At 45.5% G+C, this 17,021-nt stretch overlaps 2 protein-coding genes across 2 annotated transcripts; one reads left to right on the top strand and one right to left on the bottom strand.

The window, feature by feature from the left end:
* Positions 1-472: 472 nt before the first annotated feature.
* On the bottom strand, positions 473-5,349 carry AVPI1 (arginine vasopressin induced 1). Its single transcript, XM_081007360.1, has 3 exons — positions 5,124-5,349; positions 3,355-3,715; positions 473-923 (listed from the first exon to the last, which is right to left on the bottom strand). Exons 1-3 carry the CDS (start codon positions 5,236-5,238, stop codon positions 761-763), a joined length of 639 nt encoding a protein of 212 aa, XP_080863486.1. The 5' UTR covers positions 5,239-5,349; the 3' UTR covers positions 473-760.
* Positions 5,350-6,158: 809 nt separating this feature from the next.
* MARVELD1 (MARVEL domain containing 1) lies at positions 6,159-9,290 on the top strand. Its single transcript, XM_081007361.1, has one exon. The coding sequence runs from the start codon at positions 7,843-7,845 to the stop codon at positions 8,365-8,367; it is 525 nt and encodes a 174-aa protein (XP_080863487.1). The 5' UTR covers positions 6,159-7,842; the 3' UTR covers positions 8,368-9,290.
* The last annotated feature ends 7,731 nt before the right edge of the window (positions 9,291-17,021 follow it).

Raw genomic sequence — 17,021 nt, 5'->3', positions numbered from 1 at the left:
TCACAACTAGGTGGGCGAAGAGAACTTATGAAGACAGCTAGTCTTGCAGAAAGTGAGACTCTCTAAGGCTGTCACTGTAGATGGTGCTTTTGGTGCAAACCCAGACCCTTAATAATCCATTCCTCAACCCCAACACTTGACTCGCCTCAGATTTAGAAGAGGCAATTGACACACTGGCATAATTAGGAAATCCACTTCAAGATGTGACTCTAGCTGATCTTAAAAGGCAGCTAGACAAACCCGTGAGGGACAGCCCTGCCTCCAGCTACTTACATGAAGGTGCCACATAGTTTTCATGCAGCTGGGGCAGCCTGCCTCCAAATACAAATTACTGAGTGGGAGCCAACAAGAAAGCTGTTACCTTCATGCAGCCTCCTTGTGGACTTCTCAGAGCATCTGATTATGCAAAATACAGTGCTGAACTAGAGACATTGGTGCAATTTAAGCAATTACTACTTGCTTTCATAGAGGGGACTGTATAATAAGCTTTATTAAATATGACCAGGTACATTCAGTCTGTAGTGTTTGTGCTTTGTCATAGCCAGATGTGGTCTGAGAACCAGAACAGGTAGTGCTTGAAAGAGGAGGGTTGGTTTCAAGTTTCTCCACCATTTTTGCCAGTGTGAAGCACAGAGGATATTATATGAAAACATTTTACTATGAGAGAAGTGCATCTTCCATATGAACCCCTTTGGGTTCAGGCTACTCCTGTTCCGTACAGTGACATTTAACTACAACTGTTGCCATCAGGTTCAGTTGCTCACCGGCGGAGCTGGTGCAGGTAGTCTGCAGTTCCCATTCCACTTTTTTTCTTCCTGTAGTGGGAAGCAGTGTAGTGGCTGGTTTGATCAGCTGCATCTATCTCCTTATCGCTGTTGCTGCAGCCATCAACATCAGCACATGATGTGGTGCGGTCTTCAATCCTATAGGAGAACAAAGGCACCCATTAAGAAATGGAGTAGTATGTTATCTCTTCTGGAGAAGTAAGCAATATGTACAGGCAATAAGAGAATTGCCATGGTGTCTTTCTACAAGTAAAGGAGGAAAGAATTTACAGGAGTGGCTACTCTTGCACTTGAAGGTTCTCTTGCTAGTTTGTGAGAAGCACACTTGCCCTCCTTTTCCTCTAGATCAGCAGTAGCAAAACTGACGTGCCCAATTCTCAGCCCCAGCCATATGAGCAAAGATCAGAGATGATGAAAGCTATACAGTGGTACCTCGGGTTACATACGCTTCAGGTTACAGACTCCGCTAACCCAGAATTAGTACCTTGGATTAAGAACTTTGCTTCAGGATGAGAACAGAAATCATGCGGCAGCAGCAGGAGACCCCATTAGCTAAAGTGGTGCTTCAGGTTAAGAACAGTTTCAGGTCAAGAACTGACCTCCAGAACGAATTAAGTACTTAACCCAAGGTACCACTATAGTCTAGCAACATCTGGTTGGCCACAGGTTCCCAAACCCTGCTGATCTAGCTGTCTTTGTATCCTCCATGTTTAAAGAATTTAAAATTCTGTTCAAAGGGAGAATAAATTGTGTGAACAGTACAAATAATGCAAATGAATTACATTTACATGTTTACTTACTCTGCATACAGTGGTGCCTCACAAGACGAAATTAATCCGTTCCGCGAGTATCTCCGTCTAGCGGTTTTTTCGTCTTGCGAAGCAACCCTATTAGCGGATTAGCGCTATTAGCGGTTTAGCGGCTATTAAAGGCTTAGCGGCTTAGAAAAAGGGGGGGGGGAGCGAAAAAAAATCTCAAGATTCGCAAGACATTTTCGTCTTGCAAAGCAAGCCCATAGGGAAATTCGTCCTGCGAAGCGCATTGAAAAACGGAAAACCCTTTCGTCTAGCGGGTTTTCCGTCTTGCGAGGCATTCGTCTTGCGGGGCACCACTGTACATAAATTCTACTTCTGTTACTGATGAGTAGAGGGCATGAACTAGAGAAAGCTTTGCCCCTCTGGTTTCTGAAACTGCACATTACCCACATACCTTTGCATCTATATTTTCAGCTGTAACAGCTACAACTTACATAAGCTGAAAGCTGAGGTTGGTAAGAGGCTAAACTCTGTACCTGTCAGCAGATTCTGTTTACATGCTATGCCTGAGTACAATACAAAGCACATTTGCTCCAGTCCTGAACACACTGCAATATAACCAATGAACACAGTTTTAAGCAAAGGATGCTCTAAGCCGTGGCTTTATTAAGAGACCACTGTTGATGACATATGGCCATAATTATTATACATCTGCACAACAGCATTAGGAGCAGGTAACACCAGTTGGTTAGGAAGAGCTCTGAGGCTGAGGCTGCATTCACACTATAAAATGGAATCATAGTGCTTTAAATGTAAAGTCATGTCTTCCCCCCAAACTGCACTTTACTAAGGATGCTGAGAGTTGTAAGGAAGTCCCTGTGTTCCCCCCAGAGCAGTTTAACAACAATCCCTTGTCACAGGGAACTCCTGAAAACTATAGTTCTGTAAAGGGAACAGGGACCTCTAACAACTCTCAGCATCCTTAAACTACAACTCCCAGAATTCTTTGGCGGAAGCCATGACTATTTATTTATTTATTTTTTATAAGATATTTATTAAGATTTTTTTTAAATGTTACAATAAAAATGAAAAAAAAATGACAAATACAAAATAAAAATAGTTAAAAACACACAGATTTTCCATTACTTATTTTCCTTTGACTTATTTCCCGGACCTCCTCATACCTCCCTTTTTTGTATTCCACTTCAATCTGTTGGTTCAGCAAATCCTTTAAAAGTAATAATATTAAATTTTTACCTATTTATAACCCTTTTTTCATATTCCCTTAAAGCATTACAGCTGGAAACCACTTAATTACTATCCAACATCATTCTAACATTCATTAATTTTACAATATTTCTGTAGATAATCTTTGAATTTCTTCCAATCTTCTTCCACTGTTTAAAGTAGTACCATAGGGTTTAAAGTAGTACCATAGGGCTTTATGGCGTGAACGTGACCTGACTTGAGGTGCAGCAGCTGGTCAAAAGTATGCAAACCAGCAATTTATAGAATACATCTGTAAAGGTGGGTAGGTAGGAAGTTACTGGTTTTAGGTAGAGATCTGCTTACTCCAGGAGTTGAGAACCTGAAGTCATCCAGATGTTGCTGAAGAAAACCCGTTATCTCTTATCATTGGCCATGCTAGCTAAGACAAATGGAAATTAAGAGTCCAATGAGATTTGAAGGGCCATTGCTGGCCTACAACCTGCTGTTGCAGAAACAGCAGAGGAGAGGGGATCTTTGTGGCTTTATTGTTAGATGGTGAATGCAAGAGCTGTAGAAGCAGGGTGGCATGAACATGGAGACCATACCGTAAGCGGCTGAAGTGTTGAAGCTCTAGGAGTCTGGTGGCACCACTCATTTCTGAAGGAGGTCTCAGGTGTGATCTCAGCCTCAGCTTTCTCTGCCTCCTTCGGAGCTGTTGCAAGGCGTGAGCAATGCAACGGCTCCCTGCACATTCCCAGACCAGCTGGGCCCTCTCCTCGGCTTGGGCATCCCCACTGCTGTGGAAGAGGCGGCGCAACTGCAACAGCCCCACCCCCTGAAAGATGTTGGCAGATGCTCTCTTGCGAGTACAGGCTTTGGGGGTCTGATGCTGTGGCAAGTCACAGGCAATAGAGGCTGGGGTACCCATGATGCTAGGGTCCCTCCACTCTGTAGCTGAAGGTGGTACTGTGAAAGAGAGAGGAAATAGGGTGAAACAGCAGAATGACTAATCCTGCCAGCCATTGCTATTCCCCTGCCGCCCTCAACTTCACCTATGCCTGCCTAGCTGGGAGCAGATGTGTAAGACACAACCTTTCCACAGCCATACCTCAAGGCATCCATCCTTTTTGCCAACCCAACTTATCTGCCACCACCTCCTACAGAAGGAATTGGGATTCCTATTCTGCAGCTGACTCCTGGCCCTTGGGGATGTGTAGGCCATCAGAAAGAGAGCACCTCCATTTTCCTAAGCAAGCCTCTGAGCTCCCTCAACACCATCCAGATGGTGGTTTAATTCTCTGGCAGCAGAGTATTAAGCCAGGCCTCTGCTTGCTCAGTACAGGTGTGCTCAAGTTGGGAGGAGCTACATACCAAAAAACAGCTCCAGGCTAAAAGCCGGTTTGCATGCACTGAAATTCCACAGAAGCTGGGACAAGTGCCAGGGTGGGGCCATATGGGTCACATTCTTGCACTCAAGCGGAAGGGCTGGCATTTGTCTTCTAGCAGCCTCCTTGATGTCTCTTATGGTAGAGAAAGCCTAGGGACAGCAGTTAATTCCCAAAGAGAGCCTGATGACCCTCTTGCCCAAATATGAGCTACAGGTTAACTCTGGAAAGCTTAGACGATGCAAGCTAACCCGGCAGTGTCCACTCCTCACAGCTGGAGCCTCGCTTGCCAGCTCGCCAGATGATCCCAATGAATCATGGTGTTCAAGCCATGAGATGGGCACGCGGGAGCCGAAGAGACGAGCCAATACGTCAGTTCCCGGGAGCTAAGGGTGCACTTTTATATTGCTCCGAAAATGGCATTATACATACGCAGCATGCATATTTGTCCCTCAGCCCGGCTGCTGTGCAGGAACCGATATTGGGACTGGATGGAAAGAGAGAGCTGATGTTGACTTGAACCACGGGGAGACGCAGAATTAAGTCTCCGTGCTCAGCATGGAGATAACTGCGTGACAGCGGGCCAGGGTCTCAGCCTACTCTACCTTACCGGGATGTTGGGAGGATAACTCCCAAGTATGCACCCCTCAGCTCGTTTGCATTACAGTATTATTATCCCCAAATAATAATTCACGCGGGGCCCTGGGAGATCTAGGGCAAGTTACACTGTCCATCTAACCTTCCCCACGGAGTCGTTCTGAACTTCTTCGAGCAAAAGCATGATGTCAAGGGAACAAAAAGGAGCCCAGCAAAAAATTATTCTGGTTTGTGCTGCCCCGAGATACTGGCAAGGATTGTTCCCTCTCCAGCCGAGCGAGGAACCACGTCCCTTCCCCCACTCGGGGGAATCTGGCATTTTACAGCAACAGATCGAGGCCGATGCCCAGACCTGAGTGGATTCGGGCTCCTCGGACAGGTAAGTCACAGACCTGGCGGCTGCTGTCGTCCTTGAGGCCACGGGTCTCTCGAAGGCTCCTGGAGACCCGCCAGGGCGGGCGGTTCCCCTGCTCTCGCTTTGCCTCTCCCCAAGCCGATTCCCGTCATTCGCAGGCTTACGCGGCGAAGATTCCTTTGTCCATTGATGAGCGCAGGCAACCTGCATCTCAGCCAATCGGCTTCATTTGCCTCTTAACTCCAAGGTTCTAAATCCGAACTCCGAAGATAACCAAGGCAGCCAATCGGGTGGGGAGGAGGCGGGGCTCCGCTGTCCCTGCTGGTAACGCGTGGCAGGCGGCGTTCTTGACGTCACTGGGAAGGGCGTTAGCCTGCAAGGAGAAAGAGGGGCGTTGCTTTTTCCTGCTGTGGTTGACTGACAGGGACGGCGGGGTGTGTTTGTGTGTTTTGTCCACAGGCACAGAGGCGTCTGCCTTTCCTTAGTCTGAACCTAATTCCAGCAAAGAGTTAATTGGCCCTCTGAGAAACCCGATCGTGCCATGTCACCAGCGTGGAGGCTTAATCTTTATCCTCTCCTCTTCCCAGCCCCACTTTATTTTTGCTTGTTTTCCTTCAGTGGCTCGCGCCGAATTCTCTCTTTGCAAATAAAGGGTCAGGGCGGAGTATCTGGTTCTGGCAGGGCAGGGAGTGGAGGTCCGCAGGGGAGCGAAGCACGATCGGCCTCCCTGACAGCAACCTGAAAAATAGGACTTGCTGCTGGAAAGGATCGCTAGCCTGACCCCGTAACGTCTGGCTTCTCAGACCACTTCGGCAACCTGCTCGCCTTTGCCTGTCAGGGCAATTACGGGCCTGTCTGGGAAGGCAGCAGGCGAGAAAGGGTTTGGAGCGTGCCCATGGGCGTAGCCAGGATTTTTGTTGGGGGGGGGGTAGAACCTAAGTTAGCTAGGTATTTTTATTGAAGGGGGGGAGCTGCTCTTCCCTGCCCTCCCCGGCTACGCCCTTCAACGTGCCTATTCCGCTCTACTGAGCCACGCAAAGTAGTCGCAGTCAGACACGTGCTAAGGGTCGACGTGGAGGGAAGGCGCGGGCTCCCCAGCCAGCTCCTGCTGCGTGCCAGGAAGCCAGAACCCTCAGGCATGAATTTTTGCCGCCGTGCTCTCTGGGAAGTATGTAGAAAGATGCCATGAGATTTGACTTGCCCTTTGATCCCCACCAAGACGCACACTGGGATGTAATTTTGCAAACTTGCCATAGTGAAAAAAGGGATCAGGGTTAAATGAATGCCCTATTTTCATTTAGACCTCTGCACCCCTTTCCAGGGACAGTCGCATCCACTCAGGATACAATGTCACATGGGAAAATTGCACAAGTGTGTATCTTGCTGTAGTTCCAAGCTGAAGAATGCGTCAGCACAAGCAAGAGCTTCCAAATGTGCAATTGTGGAAAAAGACATATTTAAATGAATTTTTAAAAAACAAATAACTGAGTGCAATGTAAACTTTTTTTCTGGAGAATACCATGTGAGAAGTGGTGCCGTGAAACTTAAAATCCTGCACGTCACACAGAAATCATTGCCTGCAGCATCTTATGAAAGTCAAGAGACCCACTAAGATCAAAATTAGAGTGATTTCAAGAATGGATCCTTTATATGCGAGTTGTCAACGTTCCTTTTGGAACATTCAACCCTGCTAGAGGACAAGCTGGTTTGAACCTGTTTAGGAGAGGTTTTCCCTTATTGATTCATTCATGTACGACATATCTTGGTCACCTATTCATCCTGTCCTCTGGGCAGCTCACAGCAGTTTTAAAATAAAGCCATGTCTCTAAAGGCAGAGAGTGAAGTTTACAGGCAGAGGCACCAGATAAGGAAACAGCTTATCCATTTAAAGCCTCCTAAGCTTTTTATTTTTATATTCTCAAGTGAAATCAGAAGTGTGGAAAGAAATACCACTGTTTTTTTCCTGGTCTCCTCTGCCTCTTTAGAACATAGAAAGAAAATTGACCTGAGTTCTGACATCCAAGATGAGAGCAGGCTGGAGTTTGTTTGCACCATCTAGTGGTGCTGGCCAGGACCTGGGCTACCAGAAGAGTCAATACAATGCAAAGTTTTGAGGCTGTGTATGTGCCATACACTTCAAGCACTTTACCCCCTTCTGAATCCTGGGAACTGTGGCTGAGAATGGGAACTAAGGATCCTGAGAATCTGTGAGGGGCAAGCTATAGTTCCCAATCACCTTATTGGGGGAGAAAGGAAATGTGCTTTAAATGTATGGTGTGCTTTAAATGTATGATGCCTATGCAGCCAATGTGTCCAAACCCTTCTCCTGCAAGGGAGAGGCAAAACTCTGTGCCTGCAGGGCCCACATGCTGAGGCAACCTTTCTGCTTAGGAAGAACTGTAGGCTGAAACAGTACATAGTGTGTAGCTGAGGAAACTGTGATGCTAAAGCAGCCAGTTTTAATGGGTGTTTTGAGAGCTCTTGGCTTGGGACTGCAGGGGCGTGAAGGAGAGAGGAGTGAGGAGTTAGCAGAAGGATGGAGAAAGAGAACCACCCAGAGAAGAGGAGGGGCAAGGGGGGAATAGGGAGGGACAGAGCCGGGAAACTGAGAGGCCCCTGCACAGGAAAGTCCATTGAGCTGCAGATGTTTGGCAGCTGCAGACAGAGGAAGTGCCTGAGAGGGGGGTGAAGTTCGCTGGGCTCCAGAAGGCAGAACTGGACGGGACAGAAGCGCCTGGAGGCCGCAGTCTTGCAGCATGGCTCTTCCACCACCTCCGTCCTCCCCTCCACCGCCTTGCCCGCAGTCGAGAGAGACTCTGAGTCTGAACAGGCCCTTCTTGAGAAGTCTGCTGGGAGTGCTGCGCATTGCCCAGCTGCTGACGGGGGCTGTCTGCTGGGTGACTTTAGCAGCGCACAAGTATGAAGGAGCCACCTACTTTGCGGTCTTTGCAGCGGTCCTGTTGTGGTTGCTCACCTTGGCGCTCTTTGGGCTCAGCCTGCTGGGCCGCTGGTCTCTGGTGCCGGTGCTGGGGACCCGCTGGCTTATGACGAACCTAATGCACGATCTGTTGCTTGGGGTTATTCTCTCTGCAGCTGCTGCAGGCATCCTGAGCCAGAAGGCACAGAGTTTCAGCTACTGCAACCTGCCAGGCTACATGTGGCCCTGCAGTTACAAAGCCTACCTGACTGCTGCCGTCTTTGCAGGTATCACTGCCTTCTTTTACCTAATTTCAGGACTCTACTGCCTGGTACGACATTTCCAGGGGCACAAGGATATCTGAGAGATGCAAGAAGGTAGGCTGATGGGCAGGGATGGACAGACCCTTCTTCAACCAGATGGACAAGCCTTGTACACATACAGTCCCCACAGACTACTCCTTGTTCCAGATTCATCATTGCCTTCCTGATGGAGAGAAGAAAACTTCAATAGACTTTATTGGGAGAGGGGGAATAATCCCCTATGTCCATGGTACTGATGGATGCTCTATACCCTTCATCAACGGATGGACGCATGCTTTCATGATCCAGAAGCTAGAAATGGTATATCCTTCAGATTAAACGTGGGAGCCAGATTGTGGGTCTTCCCCGTTTCTTTTCTTCCTTCACTTGGCAGGTGGGTCTCTGGGGGTCCAGAAAGGTTTGGCCTGATCTATGATTCCAGAATATGTGGTTGACATAAGGTGCCCTGGAAGCCCTTGATCATTCAGTGTTATTCATAATCCTTATAGGAGCAGATTTAATTTAGTTTGTAGTGTTTGTCCATATGTTTTTATGCCATATACATAAGATCTCATCCTCTCACATTTAATTAATGTTTAGTAATACTGAATATCCACCCTTTAGGGTGCTCTGTTGGTATATTATTAATATTATCCCATTTCAGAAGTTATATAAGCATAAGCTTAGAAACCACCCCCAAAAGCTTCCATTGCATTCTTTTCTTCCTCCATAGCATTCTGTTTTTAATCAGATATTTATAAATGATGGTTCTTAGTAACTTTTTTATTTTAGATATGACCCTGATGTGGACATTGTGACATTTATAGCATAGCATAACTCCAGTAACCAGTTTTTACTTTTTAAAAATGGATGTGTTGAGGCTCATGTCTTTTGGATATTTGCACTCCCTAACCTGTATTTCCTAAATGTGGGGCATTGGCTTTGCTGATTAAAGCAAGAGGCACATTCTCTTTGCTTTTGCTCAGATGAAGTTTCTTTGTTCTTACTATTAGATATGTAAGCTAAATACTGACACCAACAATGGGATCCAGAGCTGAGCTCATGAGTCCATTTCTGAGGCCTGGCAATCCCTAGCTCAAATTACACACACTGTGCCCATAAATAAAAATAAAAAAATCCTTCCAGTAGCACCTTTAAGACCAACTAAGTTAGTTCTTGGTATGAGCTTTCGTGTGCAAGCACACTTCTTCAGATACTTCGTGCTTGCACTTCGTGCTTGCACACGAAAGCTCATACCAAGAACTAACTTAGTTGGTCTTAAAGGTGCTACTGGAAGGATTTTTTTATTTTGACTATGGCAGACCAACACGGCTACCTATCTGTAACTGTGCCCATAAATGTCACTCTTGTAACTTCCTGAATTAATTAATGCTTCAGTTCCTTGAAATCTTCTTGAGCCATTGCCTCATATTTGAGCAAGCCACCCCACAAACCAATTGGTCATAAATAATAGGAAACATTGGAGAGTTCTGCAACAGGTTATGTAGTGAAGGAACAAAAGAGGCCAGAGAGCAGGGCCCTCTCACAGAAATTGGAGTGAGGTGCTGGTCATCATCTGAGGCCAGGATTGGAATCCAGGTGGATCATAGATGTGAATCTACCCAGTGTGGCTCTATATGAGGTTGGGGCCAAACCTTGATATTTGGTATCTTTAGGAGGCAAGTACTCGGTTATTACCATAGTTCTGTGATCTGCAAAGACTTCCTAAAGATACCCAAATTCAGGTTCCTGCTGAAGAAGACTAATAGTGAGTGTGTGTGTGAGAGAGAGAGAGAGAGAGAGAGAGAGCTACCAGATTCCAGACTGTTCTTAGCCCCTTTTATGGCAGGGTCTGTATCCTCCTGCTCCCATCATATTCCAGAGAAGGAGGCATATTTTATTCTGCGTGAAACATCAAGATAAATCCTACCCTGGATGGGAGAAAGAATTGAAAGAGAACCCCAGGGTAAAAATTTGCAGACAGGCACTGCAGCTGAATGGTCGACCGTGGAGGAAATGTAATTACTGCAAAAGCTGGCTCTGGGCCGGAAAAGGGGAGGAAAATATTCCTATGGCAACTGTGAAGAGAAACAGTTACATCACATGGAAGACTTCTAAGAGGGTCAGGGTGCAGAGTGCCCAAATTCCCCGTGCTTAGCAGGGAAACAGGATCCAGTGCTGTCGGGTACTACTCCCGCATGTCTCATGACTTTACATGAAATATAAGAATGTCACAGCACTAACCATGCAAACCTTGGAACTAGGATCAACCCCCAGTTGCTACCATGTAAACTGAAGGTTTCATCATGCTCACGGATTGTCACACATTGGATTTCACCACCACTGGATTTCTCTGAAATATAGAAGTGCCTTGGATAAGAGACCCCTGCACCCCTTTGACTTCTACTGTTTGTCTAATTGTGCTAAACTCCCAGAGCAGCTACCACAGCTATCTTTTGCTAAGATGCTACATCTAATGTGCCTATATATCCCTACCTTTTTTCAAATGGTAGGAATAGGATCATTCTTGTTGGAGCCTCTTTTCCCTGTGATAAATGGACCCTATTCCAGCAACATCAAATGAAAAAGCCCACTTTAACCATGCTTAAGAAATCATATCTCAGAGTGGACCGCAGGAGTTTCCAAAAAACCCTTGGCCTCCAACCTCTGGACATTCCTGACTTTCTTCCTTCTATTCTACATGTAATAAAAACCTTGCTCCCCAGCTGTTTGCATCTTCATTAATGTACTCTGCCAAGGGTATTTACTGAACATTTATTTACTTGCACAGAGATTACACAGAGGTTATACATTTCCAAATTTGTTTGTAGGAAGGTCACGACAATGAGCATCCTATCTGTTTTGGTTGCATGGAAATTATGTGTGGTATTCAATGAAGTTTTATGCGGAGTAGACCCATTGGAATTAATGGACCTACTTTTCCATGTTCATTATTTTTATTGGGTCTACTCTGAGTAAAACTTAAATAACACCCTATATGTCTTCTCATCAGTCATCATCTCACACTTTTTAATGCATTTTCCTGTTGCTTTCCCAGCCATAGAAGTTTTGTTTTTTAAAGTGAATTTGTTGTGCCAGGTCCCTTTAATTGCACAAACCTAAATTTATGGTGTGTATTTTTCTCCAAAATAGTGACACCAATGCTTTATCTAGCTCAGCATTCAATCTGACAAAAGTGGCTAATGAATACCATAGGGACATTCATAAACAAAGCATAACTGTGATATCCATCACCTATTTTATGGCTCCCTGCAGCATCAGAATAGAAAAGATCCCCTGTATCTTCCCCCTTTTCCTATTCTCTCTCTCTGGATTTGAAGGTTGTAGGTTTTTCTCCTGGGCCAGACCCTTTTTACTTCTCACTGCTGATCCTTGCTCACTCAACCTTACACCTATCACATGCCCTCCCCTTTGACTGTGTGTTCCAGGCACCACAAGATACCAATTTCATTGTCACCAACCCAGCTATGTGTGTGTGTGTTTTAAGAAAGCCGTCAGAGCAAACCTGGAGATGTGCTGCAGTGTATTTCACAACTCTCTTGCTACTAATTTACTCAGAGATATTGATTTTCTTATCTCTGTTACTCCATTTTAAGCAAGCAAAGGGCAATTATTCCATTGATGCTGTGCTATCGTCATCTATCAAGATGACGTCAGGGACCTTTTGAATATGAAACGGTCACATAATATGTAAGTTATAGGTACAGTACCAGGGCCCTGGCTGCTAGCCAGTCATGAACATGGAAGGTTATTCTATGTATCTAAAGCAGGGATGTGTGGACAGATGTTGTTGGACTTGTGTCCCATCAGTGCCAGCCAAAGTATGGCTGATGGTCAGGGTTGATAGCTTGGTAGTTCAGCAACAGCCACAGATTCTCCAGCCTTGATCTAAAGGGTTGATAAAGTATGTGGTTTCCTACAAATTCAGGGCATTCATTACTCTTGAAATGATTTATTTTAAGTAGGCGGAAGTTTGGAATCCCTATCTCACTCCCTATCTCCCACTCAATCTGAACCCTATCTCCCAACTCAAATCAAGCCTTATCTCTCATCTCAAATCAAGCCCTGTCTAACTCTCTCCCTCAGAAACTGCTCCTTTTATTCTCCCTCCGAAGTGCTGCTCCTCTCCCCTCTGTGGCTAGCTGACTCTGTGGCTAGCTGTCAATCAGCGAGAGGCTCCAGCACTCTGGTGGAATTTCTGAGGGACTGCATCACCAGACTCTGGTCTGGCTCTGCTGTCCGTCACAGAGAGGAACAGCTTACTGGAGCCACATTGAGGCATTATTTGGTTCCATACTCCAGTTGCTATATTGGGATATGAGACTGGACAAGCAGATAACGGAACAGCAGCCCTGGTTTGGATTATCTATCCACTTCACAGTCAGCCATCATGTCTGGCAAAAGGTGCTCTCTGTATTGGGAGTTCTCTGAATCACACCAGCCTATGCTGCTGCAGCGGCAGAAGTCCATGATGTAAGACCCCTCATCATCTCAAAACAAGCACAAGCTGGTTATGAGCCAATATGAGGTTTAAATCCTGGCCCTTGCAGGAATCCACAAACCCGTAATGACTCTGCTGATTACCTGCCAGCCAGTTTAAAGAAGAATGGGGAATTTTTGAATTTGAGAATAGAGAAGCAGGGCAGCCTGCGAGTCAAAACAGACAGAGAATGAGTAGTCCTAAATACAGGGCACTGTATCTCCCTCAGCTGTTTGATACTCAAGAGGTCATTGCATCCCTTTTGGGGGTAGATAGAGGGAAACACTGAGAGGTGAAGGGGTATAAGGCAGGAAAGGTGTTGGCTGTTTATTGGATCAATTTTTGGAGCGGTGTCTACAATTGTTTTTGGAAGAAGAAGAAGAAGAAGAGTTTGGATTTGCTATCCCGCCTTTCACTCCCCTTCAGGAGTCTCAAAGCGGCTAACATTCTCCTTTCCCTTCCTCCCCCACAACAAACACTCTGTGAGGTGAGTGGGGCTGAGAGACTTCAAAGAAGTGTGACTGGCCCAAGGTCACCAAGCAGCTGCATGTGGAGGAGCGGAGACGCGAACCCGGTTCCCCAGATTATGAGACTACCGCTCTTAACCACTACACCACACTGGTGTAGTGAGCCTTAGAGATGCTTTAGAGAGCCTTAGAGATCAGGTTTCTGGAGTCAAAGTCATTCTCTGAATAAAATTCTGTGAACACTGGAACAAGAGGTTGCAGTCAGGGTAAAAGCCTTATTAAAGAAATCACTCAATTGTCAGCCACCAAGGTTGTATCCACAATCTTCTATACTCCCAGTAGCAAAGCAGAAAACAAAACAGTAACACAAAGAGTAACACAAAACAGAAACCAAAGGTAGCACAGCAACAGCAATTCATCAATCACAGCATTGTGCACCAATGCCTCACATTACTCACACATGGAAGGCACCAATCAACACATGACAATGGCAGAACAATTTCATGGCATTGCCCTAATCATTGTACACTCCCACTACTTATACAACACCTTAGTCGTCCACTAGGTCGCTGCTACCTCATCAGGTACTGTGGCACAATGAAGAGGAGTGTAGAGTCAAATGCATACAGCCACAAGCTTCAGACTTCCCCCCCCAGAGAGCAGTTTGCATCCTACTCACAGTAACCCGTCTTTTGCTAGGCAAACAGACAGGCCCAGACATGGAAAGGCTGACATTCCGATCCCAACAGTCAGCCAGTTCCCTGGTCAATTCAGTAGGAAGCATGCATTGAGAACCCACAGGCGCCCCAGGAAAAGGGATTTCAGTCTCACAGACAGCAAATTGCTCCCACCTAGAGAATCATCAGAACACTCTGGATAGCATAGTTGGAGGAGGAGAAGCCAGGACCCATGGTGTTTTGTTTGGGAACCATAGCGTGACTCCCAAACAACATGGGTTTCTCATGTGTAAGTTCAAACCCTGGACGAATTATCTCAACTTTTAAGTGCCAACTTTTAAATGCCTGCTGATTTTTTTTTATTCTCCCAGGCCTATGCAGGCAATTAATAATACACCTTTCAACAAAGGTTAACTTTTGTCTCTTGTTAACTTGTTAAAATGGTTTTTATTGTTTAGTTTTACATTTTATTGCATCTTCTAAGATAGTGCATGCCACCCCTGGTATTATATGTAACATTAGTACAAATAACCACAATGAGTTTATTTCTTTCATTTAAAAAATTGCTACCCAATTAATCAGGGGCACATTTTAACTGATTACTGCATTTTTATAAGTTAAACTAACTAATCTACCAAACCTGGCAGCATTAGTGTGATGCTCTTCTGATGGTAAACACACCCACTGCTACTGAAAACTGGCTATGTTACAAGGTAAGCTGGCAATCCAATCCCTGATTCTGACACCCATTATACACCAAGATTGTTCTTCCAAGAGCTGCCACCTACCTACCTACCTACCTACCTATGGGAAGTGCCAACTGGCTAAAGGCCAGATCCAACTCCTTTTCCAAGCACTTCAAAACTTGTGCCTGTGCTGATCAGTTCCTGTTGCTAGACAGCAAGAACATTTTCCACACAAAGCAACAAGTTTGCTTCAGATCAATAACATTCCTTAGCCACACAGCACTTTAGTTCAACTGTGACAAAACATATTCATACTGCAAATGTAAAGTGCTTAGAACCAGTTCCCTCAAAGAACAGGAGTTCCTAGGTTCGATACAAAAAAGTGAAACCAGCTTTAAATTTGTGGTGCAGGCATATTTTGCTTCTCTTCTAGTTGCAGAAGGAAGCCTGAGAAGCCCCACCCTGAACCACTGGAAATCCATCTGAGATTTCACCAGACTTGTTTTCAAGCCTACTTTGTGAACTTCAAGTCTAAAATGTCCTTTTTACAATGGCCATTGTGCTCCTCAAGATGCTAAATTCTACAGTCAAAGCCATTTCTGTACTTGTGCAATGGTAATCATGCAGTAACACATGCTCATAAATGTCTGCCTCTAGTTTAATAGTAGAGCCATGTTGGATAAATGCACACAGTGAATACAAAACCAAAAAGCACTGTGGGGAAAAAGCAGTAGCAGACTGGCATTAGTGTGTGTGTGTGTGTGTGTGTGTGTGTGTGTGAGAGAGAGAGAGAGCATTGTAAAGAAATAACTTGAGGGAGGCAGTGTATTCTTAGGTAGTTTCAGATGCTCTCAGCTCAAAGTTGTACAGTGGTACCTCAGGTTACATACGCTTCAGGTTACAGACTCTGCTAACCCAGAAATAGTGCTTCAGGTTAAGAACTTTGCTTCAGGATGAGAACAGAAATCGTGCTCCGGCGGCGCAGCAGCAGCGGGAGGCACCATTAGCTAAAGTGGTGCTTCAGGTTAAGAACAGTTTCAGGTTAAGTATGGACCTCCGGAACGAATTAAGTACTTAACCTGAGGTACCACTGTACATAGGTTATTTTTGCAGAAGCAGAATCCCACTGAGGTGCGAGCAGCTGCCTATTCCTGTTGTTGTCATCTTAGCAGAGATCAGTTATTGGATCTGGACAGCCACCTTGTGGGTTTTGAGTGAAATTGCAGTTGAGAATGAGCATTAATTTGAGTTCCTTTTGTCCCCGTTTTGCACCTAAAGCATAATGTATGAATGGGACCATTATATGCAACTTTATAGAATTTGTGTACATATAAAATTAGAAGATAAAGAGTAATAACCAGCCTGAAGAATTTGCCTGAATGAAATTTCATAGGACTCCATACATATGTTGCATTAGTTTTTATTCAAGGTAGCCTGATAAAAAATAATGGATGGGATGTATTGTCAAAAGTATTTTAGCAGCAGCTTTATGCAGAGAATTAATCAGGTTTCTTTTTGGTGTATGGTACTGCTCCTGCAGGTCCTTAATAGCTGGCTTGAGGCTACCCAATTTTACAAGTGTTTAATCCATTTCCATTCTTTTGCTGGTGCAGATCTTTGCTTTTAGCTTCATATTTGAATTTGCAGTTCCTCCCTCCTGGAATCTCCCCTTGGACCATGAGTGTAGCTGGGGCGGGACAGCTGCCCCCCTAAATCAAATAAATCAATAAAAATACTTAACTGAGGTTCTGCCTCCCCTAACATAAAGCCTTCCCTCCCTAACATAAATCCTGTCTACGGCCATGTCTTGGACCTCTGAAGCCTACTTTGTGCCCCACAAGTCTGACCACAAAAATCACACCCTGTCACTGCACCATCTCCCAGGAGCATGTACAAAGCCATGCCATAGGCTCCCTGGGATACCATAACCTTCAGTGAATATTATGAGCTACTGAAGCTCTTTTGAGACTTCAGGGCTGGTTAGTGCTAGTTTCTGGACTTCAGCGAGTTCCTCTGGGAAGATTCAGGTCAGCCCAAGACATTTTGCTGTCTGAGGTGGAACAGTAATTGACCCGCACACCCAGGTCAAAGTGCATAGCATCCAAGGCAGGTCAAATTACAGAAGGGCCGTAGCTCAGTGGATGCATGCAGAAAGACAGGTTCAGTCCCTGGCATCTCAAGGTAGGGCTGGGCAAAGCTCCCTGCCTCAAATCCTAGAAAGGCAGTGCCAATCAGTGTGGGCAGAACGACTGGCGGAAAAAGCGGTTCAGAGACGGGGAAGGGACGAATCACTGAGCTTATAAAAAGCGGCCCGCGGCGAATAAGAAGTACGAAGGCTCCCATAGGCTGGCGGTGGGAGGCTCTTGCCCAATAGGAGCTGCAGCT

This window comes from Podarcis pityusensis (assembly GCF_964106645.2).
Source record: "Podarcis pityusensis genome assembly, chromosome: 5".
Taxonomy (NCBI): domain Eukaryota; kingdom Metazoa; phylum Chordata; class Lepidosauria; order Squamata; family Lacertidae; genus Podarcis; species Podarcis pityusensis.
Note: the sequence above shows the minus strand (reverse complement) of the source record. Positions and strands in the feature narration are given on the sequence as shown.